Raw genomic sequence first — 11,367 nt, 5'->3', positions numbered from 1 at the left:
GATACGATGCAAAATCACATCACTCGAGAATTAGATAATTAATTTATAAATACAAATGAAGCACATGAATTTTACACTAACGAAATCGTGATTTAAGTATGGAAAAGTTACGATAAACTATTTTAAGTATTAATCTATAATTAGTGTGTGAATCTGTCTTACACATGACATTGAAATATTTGATATGAAACATGTACGTATAAATTTTAAGTGCTAAAGAAAACATCGTTAATGTTTTATATATTTTATTGAAGACAAGTACAATTAACTTATAGAAAAGAATTTGGAAGATATTTACAAGGAAATGTAACATTAAGATACGAGTTTTTTAATAAATTGATCTTTGCCTTAATAACGAAATAAGAAAACAGTACAATTTACTTAATAACACAGAGAGATAGATTTAAACGTATTAAAATTTATTAATCGAAGTGTAACATAACAGATGTCTATATAATGTATCTAAATGATTCAACTATAAAAATTATTGCCCTTATCAGATAATTCTACTAATGAATGTGCACAACATTTAACAGTGATTTAAATTATCTATCAACTAATTAAATCTAAAACAATAAAGGCTAGGATTAAAATATACAACTAAATGAACTAGAGATCTAATTTTAACTTAACTGTTAATATTGAAAATTTGATATGCTTGATATTCTTGTTTTGATGCAAATCGCTGAAGTTGAATTAATTATTATTTTTTGGTTATTATATATTTCGTAATGGTTATGTTACAGGGTCGTTGTTTCAGCTAAATAATTCCATTAATTTTAAGAGCACTTCATCTGACAGCGAATTTAAAATTACTATTGAAATCCGTCGAATTATATTATTTTTGATAAGGCATTTAAATTTATTATTCTATATAGTTTTGTATACTTTATTGAAAGCTTCTAAATTATTTATTAACAATCGGACAAACTTCTTTATTTTAGGTGGCAGGATTTATCTGGTGGGTATATTTTATTTAATTTCGGTATAAAATAATTTTGAATTTTCTCTGATTTTAAATATGGATCGAGTATAAGCCATTAAAATGGCGTTACTTTATAACGTTAATACGATGCGTAAATATTTCGTTTGATAATTAATTCATAATTAATTATATGACAATTTATTCTCGACATTGTCCAGAGAATGTCACGATCGTGGTTTTGGTCAATTATAATTGCACAAAGAATACGTCACAAATATATTAAATACCAGTATACATTCAATTTATTATAAATCTGTAATAAGTTATATATTTTTATTCACTATCAACAACCGGATTCGCACGTGACTTTTTTAATAAGGATATATATGTAAGATAGAAATTATAAAAAATATATAAGAGTCGCACATTAGATCCGAAAATTACATCCTACTAAATACAGAAAAACAACTTTTACCTCTTTTTAATATTACAAGAGCTTTATTTTCCATTATTGATAATTGTTTTCGTAATTATTTGCTTTATATAAAACGAGCGGATCTCCAGCGAAACTTTTATTCAAAAGATGTTTTAGGAATTTCGAAACCTACAGTTTTTGTTTTGATTTCAATTCATTTCAAACACAAATCACTAATCACATTTGGCGCCGATATTATAAAATCTTATTTAAATGATTTTTTTAATGTCAAATAGTATACGTCGATTTCGTTAGAATTCGTGTTTGTCGAAAATAATTTACTTTAATTGTTTTTTCTTACGCCGTAGTGCTCTCTTACCGGCCAGTAACTTGTTTCCGCTGTCTAAATTTATCTTTGTTAAATTGTAAACATTTATAAAATTGATTGATCAAGATCAACATCTACGACTACAGCCTTTCATGAGACCATGACCATCACTCTACAATCACTGGGACAATCGGTTTACACAATTAATTATATTAGATGTTTGTTATGACACATTATTTGATAATCTGTCAATCGTAATTACGGCGGAGTATATTTTCATATAAGCCGATTGCGTCATAAGAACAGTATAAGGGATTTTTGTTAAGCGCAGTTAACTCCCATGGTAGGGAGAAACCAACCCAAACATAAAAACAAAGGAATAACCTTACCCAGAAGGTCCGCCGTAAAACCTCCCAAATCTTCGCAGTGTTACGTATAACACATTGAATTAGAAGTAAACAGAACAAAGGCAAGATGATGATATTAATTAATTTGCTAATTATGATAATTTATTCATACTGTACGTCGCATAGATTTACAAATTTATTGTTTTCGGAAAGCTCGTTCTACGTTCAGTTACATGTGTAGACTGTACTGTAGAGAAATATAATTAACTTCGTGTCTCGCTAAAATTGAATCAATAAAGATATGTTATAATATATATCTATTACGAGTATTTGAACACATTCAATGGTTTAATTTTAGTATGATTATAAAAATGATTAAATTCAACTTCAGCGATTTGCTTACAAAATATTACAGCTCTTTAGCTCGAGGTCACTACTATGACGATATCTTAGTTTTTTATTTATCTATCGTGTGATAACATCTGTATCATATATTTGCGTGCGCTTAAGGTACTTTCTCAAAAATTCGGAATTATAAAACATATAAATATTCGTTGATCGTGAAAATTGTATTAGGAAGCAAAATTCCTACCGAAAAAATTTACTCGTAAACGCGTTTTTAAGTGCCATCTGTACACGATTTGCTGTTACGTTGGTGATGCGGTTAGGTTGTGACATTCTCGTCTCACGTCTTACCCATGGACATTTTATGCTAAATAGGTATCACTTAGACTTATTCAACTAACTCTTCAGTCTTGGACGTTACACTTAAATAGAAATACTTCTAAAACCCGCGTCGAATTTTCAATTTCAAAATGTTTAATAAAATCAGCGTGTTATATTTAAATATGCTACAGCGTGAACCACACATATGAAAGAATCTGAATAAGATAAAAGGGAAATAGTATAGACACATAGACACACACAGATTTCATTTTATAGGAGTCTAAATGCTCGTTCTAAGGAGATAATTCAACTTTACAACTACGCCTTCAAACGACCACTCTCGAATTTGGACAATATGAAATATTTCATCTAATATTTAAAAAATTACATAAAAAGACCGACGACAACTATATTAATATTGACTATGTCACTTCACTGAAAAAAGTAGGTATATTTTACATAGCAAATAAAATATGGCATGGCAGTCGTGGTTGGTTACATATGGGATACAGTATAATTTCAATATTTTAAAATATATAATTTAAAGATTTTTCTGCTCTTTAAATATCTTTGGCATTTTTTAAAGTATAAAATTTCAACATAATTGACTACCCAAATTAAACTAATATGGTATATTTTGACAGCACGGTGTTGCCTGTAATAATAAAAATTGTTATAATTCCGCAGCATGACAAATATTTTTATATTATCTGTCGGCCTTACTAAGGAACTCAAAACATTAAGACACATTGCACGACCAAATTACAACATCTAAAAAGAGAAAGCGAATAATTTACAACACTCATTCATTTATCTATACTTAGAGATTAAACTTACATTACATCTTAATATTATTAAAATCAATCGATTCTAAAAAACGAAACGATCACAAATATTAAAATTCATATCTGTATATCTAATCAACTTTGTATAAGGATAGCACACAATACTTAGTTATATATAAAAAATATATTGCTCAGGGTTTCAGTGGGTCGGTTTATCAAATCAGTACACGTTGGATGCCTGTAGATTACTTCTATTATAAGTTTGTATAAAATACTAAGAAAACCAACACTATCAGCTCGAAATAAAATTAATCTTTCAATTTTATTTATTAACATTTTGTTCCCTTTCTTACACACTGCCCGTAAAATTTCAAAAACAGAATTTACTAATAAAAATTTTAATCAATTAACACAATTATGAAAATATACATAGCTAACATTATAATTATTTCTTTTCGAATTCAATTATTAAAATTATTTGCCTAATTTAATAATTATAATCACTCGTCTTTATGTAAATAAATAATTAATAAATCTCTTAAATAGCTTATTCTATGATACGCTAAAATGTATACATAAACATTTTTAAAAAATCTTATTTGCTAGTGATATGTTAATTTTGATTTGATATGTATGGGTTACATTGATATGTTCATCACAACGATATGTAATGTATCATCTTTGGTAGATTACTTGATAGTTGACCGACTAATCGGTTTGTATAGTTTAGTCCTCAGGCCAGCCGAGGTCTTCGCCGATTAAATCGTAAAATCGTTGATTGTGCTGGACAAAGAATTTCCGTAGCTTAGTGACGACTGCGGGGTCCACGCGAGGGTGCTTGCGGCCTTTTGTCTCCCGGAGGCACTTGTCCGTGGTGTCGTTACGCAAGCAGTAGAATCCTTTAGTTTCGTTGAAGTAGAAGTTTTTCCTTCCTGTTGTTAAACAATACTCCAGGATAAAAATTGCAAAAGTAAGACAGAAATCTCGAGTCTTGAGGTCGGTCGAAAAACTTTTGTTGTAAGGATGTCAAGAGTTCTCACCGAGGTAACTGACTTCTCTACCCGCTCGAAATGTTTTTTTCATTAAAAATTTGACAATATATTTAATTGTTAATAATTTATCAAGTTGTTTTACTATGTATGTCGTTTTTCTTAGGCATGTTTATTGACACAAAATACGTAGGTGTATATGTAATTCAATAAAAAATTGATGCCTATACTTTAAGACCATATTTATAAAGTAAATCTGAGAAATCCCTACGTAAAAGTAAGTTTATTTAAATATGACGAATAAAAAAGTTAGTGTGTGGTTGGTTATTATTAGTATTTATCTTAAGATAAAATGTTATAGTTACCTATTTTATGCTCCAATCCAAGAAATCTTTCGATGCGTCGCAGCTGTGGCACCGGATCTTCGATCAGCTGATCACCATTCACGACCAAAATCTGTTCCCGGGGGAATACTTCGAGCCATCGATGTAGATACGCGTGGTATAAGGATATGGCTATTGGCCTATGAAGAAAATAGTATCATAAGGAAAATGGCCCAGATATCTAAGTATGAGATAAACTATTCGTTACAAATATAGGTTTTAAAAGAGGTTTTATTTAAAAAAAAAGTTTTTTACCAAACAAAATACGCTCAAGTAGCTAGTTACTATTTAATGGTAAATTGTACATTTAAGTAAGGTAAGGCAAAGTCGTGGGATCTCAGTTCTAAGCCTCTTGAGCCTGTAATTGCTAGGGCGACTTCCGTATCGACGTAGCGACGAAAAGTTTCGTAAGAACGATGAATATAGTGTTTCAATTGAAATAAGAAATAATAAAATACTTATGTAGCCTAGTTGTACATATATACTTCGAAAGAACACTAAGTCGCATCCTTTGTGATTTATCCTCCAGATGACCTGCATTGACTAATTGGAAATCCTTATTATATATAGATATTGATTGTATTACGTTAGTAAATGCGTTAGAGATTCATATATTGCCTTGTTTTACAATGAACTGAACAATTGACATAAAATGAAAGCAAAAAAAATCAGGTCAAATGCTCGGCAATGTTGCCAGTTATCAAAAAAATTAAACAAGAATTAAGTAACGTTTAAGATCCTAAGAGTATATTCTATAGAGCATATTCTATTTAAAATTGTCTAGACATTAGACGAAAATAAGATTCTCACCTATAGGCGATGTTTATAGAACCATCAGGCGCCAACGCAAGATGCTCAAATGGTTTCGCAGCGTCAGGTAGCGGATGGCCCACCAGGGAAACCGTTGGTGCCGAGGGTGTAGCCCGACTGCGTAGCTGAGTATAGTCAGAAATGGCTCGCGTCACCGGTTCCCGCACTATGAGTAACAGACGCACTGACGAATTCATCGCACGCACCCTTTCTGGTACCTAAAAATATTTCCTATTAATACCTTTTTCATAAAATATTTACAAAATGTTAAGGAAAATTTTATCAACGTGAACCATATAGAATATTTACATATCACAAAAGACTTACGTAAATGTATTCAGATCAAAATTCAATTTTAATATTTTCACTATTATGCTAAACGAGCGAATAAATTTCGCAGAACTTTTAGAACGTTCTGGAAATATTTTCGACGGTATAATTACTTTAATTAATTATTACATTTACGTAATTTAGTCGGAAAAAAACTGTATGTTCTTCTTATGAAAACATTTTCAGTAAAGTTTTAAGGTTTTTTGAGGTAAATATGAATTATTCATAATGATAAGCTATGTTTGTAGCATGCGTAACATTTCTTTATCCCAATTAGCTACAGTGTACGAATTGGTACGATTGTTTTCGTCATAAGCCTTGCCAACAAATGCCGTGTAATATTTACTCAGTAAACAAACCACGACACGCTATTCGTTCCTTACCTCGGGGGTAACGAAGTAGCTTGGACTTTTTTCTATAGTTATTTGCCCTTTAAATGAAAGAGGCATTTTGCTTCGATACCATTCTAAGCCGAGGGCGTAATTTTCATCACGGTCGAAGAAATGCACTTCTCCTGACGCCTTTTGTACCATGGGATGTAGATACAGCATTTCTAAGAGAGCACGGGTCCCGCATTTACGAACTCCGATGATAAGTGCCTGCATGAAAAATAGTAATATTGAGTATAAATTATTATATTAAAATATTCGATGTTGCGAGCAGTCTTGTCTATGGGACGATATTTGCATCTGAGAAGGTCAATAGGAGATATATTTATTTCTTAACAGTCTATGATTTGTTGTTATCGTATCTAATTGTGGTGTTGCAGTACTAGTAGCACTTACATAGCTTATATTGGCGGCAATTGCCAGATGTCAGTGCAGAAATATATGTGTCAAGATGTTTATACCTGCGGGAGTCGGCGGGCAGGCCGCGGCGCGCGTGGCGGTTTTAACCTTTTTCTTAGAGCCATAGGGTGGCTTATTGTACGACTGCTCTCTTGACTTTGTAATATCTTACGGCCTTCGCTGGCAGCTGACGCCATGCTCGCCGCCTGTGGAAATACACCACTTGATCTCGCTACCTTCAAAATGTAGGAAACATTTAACTTTGGAATAGAGAAGTATTTGATATACTATTTTATATTTAACAATGTATTAAGATTATTTTCTTTTTATTATTCCTTATTCTTAATATACTAATATATTATGGTTTTTAAAACCAGTTAGAACTAAAATCAACATATTTATAGTATGAAAAGGAAAGATTGTCTATTTAAATTGTTTCAAGTGGATAATTTATTATGAAGAACATCGAATTATATTTTAAGGTTGTTGGATAAGCTTAAATAGAGAATATAATTCAAGGATTTCGATAATTCTTTGATTCGTAAAAACAAGAGCGCAAAATCGCGATGTAGAAAAAAAAATTAAATAGTTTTCTATATACCTAATTTAATGAAACGGACTATAAATTCACTTATATAAAAATATAAGAAAGCGGATTGTCGAGTTACAATGTAACACATTGAGAGTTCAAATGTGATGAAATTTAGTCGTTGTTTATACTACACGAAATATTCTTCATAATAATTTCTGCCAATTTAAAGTATCATGAATTAATTAACTTTAAAAGTCTAGTTATATAAACTGACGATTGCGGGTTCGAAGTTCGCAAGTGAATTTTAATGATCCTAATTTTTGTTAATTATAATAACGTGTTCATAAGTGAAAGAAACGTATATGTCGGATGAAAAACCGCTACAAATATCGAATATCATAATAGAGTAGTGTGGAATAAGCTCGAAGTTTTCTCCTCGAGAAATAGAGGGAGGCCTTTGCCCAATAACTGTCCTACTGTTGACATTTATACAACAACAACAACAGCCTGTAAATTCCCACTACTGGGCTAAAGGCCTCCTCTCCCTTTGAGGAGAAGGTTTGGAACATATTCACCACGCTGTTCCAATGCGCGTTGGTGGAATACATATGTGGCAGAATTTCTATGAAATTTGTCACATGCAGGTTTCCTCACGATGTTTTCCTTCACCGATGAGCATGAGATGAATTATAAAGACAAATTAAGCACATGAATCAGCGGTGCTTGCCTGGGTTTGAACCCGCAATCATCGGTTAAGATGCACGCGTTCTAACCACTGGGCCATCTCGACATGTTGACATTTATAGAGGGTTAATTTCGAAAACATAATTTCGATAATAGATATCTTCGCGTATTAAATATAGATATCTCCACTTTCCAGATATCAAGCTTAGTTTATGCCCAATTGGTATTAATATTCAACCAAGAACTTCCATTCCGCACAAAACACAATTGATATGTATTTTCATTGCAATTCTTGATGGACCTTGTTACTTATGTAATAAGAGCTAAAATTGTGTATCTCATCTAACTGGTTTGCTCTTCATTGTAGACGATACTCAGTGAATCAGTTTCCATTAGTGCATACCCTTTGTAGTTGTTCCAATTCGATTCATCATTTAACATACAATCAAACTGAGGGTATCTCAATCTGTAGTTTACCATCTCTCTCATTTAAATGTTAGGTTATTTTATTAAGCTATTATTTAAAAAATATAAGTATCCTTTATGATTACATTTTTGTATTAGCTGTCTGTCCCGACATTAAACGGTTAAATTTCATAGAAGATCACCCCTCGCTTTCCTTCTATTAAGTTGAAATTTCCGAAATACCTCTCTTGCCGGGCGCACGCTTTTTCTAAAATAAATTTATATTCCACAGATTTTTAGACTCAGCCGAGGCAAGCGATTTCATAAGTATATATATTTATAGCTGAACTGCAATCACGCGGATGGAACAACTGATAAAATATGTACGTCCAGTAAAGGCAGCCCAGTGTTTAGAACACGCGAATATTAGCCAAAGATTACGGGTTCAAAACTGAATTTGTATCTACTCAATTTATATTTATAACTAGCCACCGGCCCAACTTCGCACGGGTAAAATACCGATACTATATATGCTACAGAATTTGTTTATTTACGACATTACATTAGACACTCCACCTCTCAAAATTATAAGTGTTTGTTAACTATGTTGTTCATGTATTATACACAAAAACCTTCCTCTAGAATCACTCTATCTATTAAAACGAACCGCATCAAAATCTTTCGCGTTATTTTAAGGATCTAAGCATAGACAGCATAGACGTGAACAAACAGCGATAAGCGACTTTGTTTTATACTATGAAATCTCGTGCTCAATGGTGAAGGAAACCTATAGCTAAATAGAATGTCGAAAAAATTGCCAAATATATACGTAATAAGTCACGTAGAACCCACGTGGTGGAATAACCTCCAAACCTTCCGAAGGAGAGGTGACCTTAACGGCGGCCATTGCCCCTCAGTCATTTACACAGTCGCCAACAAAGTAAGAAAGTCTTGAGCTTGTAATTATTCTGATTTACTCAAATTTAAGAGCGAATTACAGCAGTATGAAGTACGGATGTGTATTATAATTGTGGTTGTTAATTCCACTTGGGCTATTTTCGATGGCTTTTTATTGTTTATATACATATTTTTTTCATACCTTGCCGAGATGGTCCAGTGGTTAAAACGCAATTAATAATTCGTGTGTCTAATTTGTGTTTATAATTCATCTCGTGCTCTGCTGTGAAGAAAAACATCGTAAGGAAAGCTGCATGTGTCTAATTTCATAGAAATTCTGCCACGTGTGTATTCCACCAAACCGCATTGGAACAGCGTGGTGGAATATGTTCCCAGCCTTTTCCACAAGGGGAGAGGAGGCCTTACCCAGCAGTGGGTTATTTACGTGCTGTTGTTGTTATACATATTTTTTCATTTCGAATCAGTCGATGTAAGAATTTGGCAGTCAATCAAGATACTGAGTTCGATTTAAGCAACGTTAAGTGTTTTAATTTTTCAAACAACTAATTAAAATGTACAAGCATTGAAGGTATCCATAAAAGACGTACCGTGCCAACAATATTAAAATGTACATCTTTATAATGTTAGCACTTTTACTGATAAATGGGCTGTCTGTTTTTTTGAAAAAAAAAATATTTGTATTAAATATACAAATAATTAAAAAAAATCATAAGAGATTATCTCCGGCCATATCAAAATTCAAAATCAAAATAAACTTTATTCAAGTAGGCTTTTACAAGCACTTTTGAATCGTCATTTTACAATTAACTGAAGCTACCACCGGTTCGGAAAGTAGATTCTACCGAGAAGAACCGGCAAGAAACTCGGTAGTTACTCTTTTTCAACATTTAAAAAATACAAAGTCATGTTTGTTAACACCATTTTTTAAATTAATATATCCTGCTTAGAAGTCAACAGGTATTAACTCCACGCACAAAATGATAAATTTAATCCAGTAAATATTCCAACAAGACAAAAACAGTTCAACGAAGAGTACTAATTAATAAAGACAGAGGAAATTAAAAAATTACGGTCGAAGCAGGTTATTTATATTATATTAAAATGTTTAACTAATATTTATGAAGAAATAACATAAATATAAAAAATCGTTGACATTTTTTTAAGGTTCGCGATTTTATATAAATTGTAAATATAAAATTTTTATAAATAAAAAAAAACCGCCTTCAAAAATGAACTAAAAAGAAAAAAATAATCAGTTACATCCATATCCAATTAACGATTTTTGAATCACCTCTCAAAGTCGGTGCCAACATTGCTAATATAGGTACATAATACATAATACATACATACAAAAACTAAATCTATTTATTGGCACCGACTTCAAAAGGTGATTAAAAAATCGTTAATTGGATATGGATGTAACTGATTATTTTTTTCTTTTTAGTTCATTTTTGAAGGCGGTTTTTTTTTATTTATAAAAATTTTATTTAATGCTTTTTAGTGTTGTTTTGTTATTTATAATTACAATTGGTAGTGTTTGTCATTCACTTTATTATACTCAGTACATTTCGGCTTTCGACTCTAAACATAACTCAACGCCGTTTCAATACGATGTGGACTGCAACTCAAATTAAGCGTTACCTAAGTTACAATAGCCTAATGTTAACTGCTCATCGCCAATAAGACAATATCATTTTTCCCGATACAATGCCGTTAAACATTGAGGAATTCTCCTGGTAGTCCACCATCAGCTAGACTTCATCATAGGCATGTTTACTAAAATCAATTGCTTGGCGACTATCTTAAAGAAATAGAACTAAACCCGTAAAATAGTTACTTAGGTACTAATAGGTTCTAATTACCAGTTGTGGTCTTCATCATCAGTTCCACTTCATCAAATGTCACTTTTCGTGAGCATATGACCAAGGCACTTTGAATAAAACCAAAATCACTATAGGCGTGCCTATAAATTTTGAGGAGTTCCCTCGATTTCTCCAGGATCCCATCATCAGATCCTGATCTCCTGACAATGGGACCACCTGTAAAACATGCCCTTTCAAAC

At 31.9% G+C, this 11,367-nt stretch overlaps 1 protein-coding gene across 1 annotated transcript in view; it reads right to left on the bottom strand.

Moving 5' to 3' along the window:
• Nucleotides 1-307: 307 nt before the first annotated feature.
• LOC124533905 (heparan sulfate glucosamine 3-O-sulfotransferase 1) overlaps nt 308-11,367 on the bottom strand; it is a 54,000-nt gene continuing 42,940 nt past the window's right edge. The window contains exons 5-9 of the mRNA XM_047109481.1: nt 6,829-6,972; nt 6,362-6,577; nt 5,649-5,866; nt 4,821-4,978; nt 308-4,398 (exon numbers count right to left, since the gene is read on the bottom strand). Of these exons, the coding sequence (XP_046965437.1) occupies nt 4,193-4,398; nt 4,821-4,978; nt 5,649-5,866; nt 6,362-6,577; nt 6,829-6,972 (942 nt within the window). The 3' untranslated portion in view covers nt 308-4,192. The remainder of the gene's footprint in view (nt 4,399-4,820; nt 4,979-5,648; nt 5,867-6,361; nt 6,578-6,828; nt 6,973-11,367) is intronic.

Source organism: Vanessa cardui, chromosome 11 (assembly GCF_905220365.1).
Source record: "Vanessa cardui chromosome 11, ilVanCard2.1, whole genome shotgun sequence".
NCBI classification, from domain to species: domain Eukaryota; kingdom Metazoa; phylum Arthropoda; class Insecta; order Lepidoptera; family Nymphalidae; genus Vanessa; species Vanessa cardui.
Note: the sequence above shows the minus strand (reverse complement) of the source record. Positions and strands in the feature narration are given on the sequence as shown.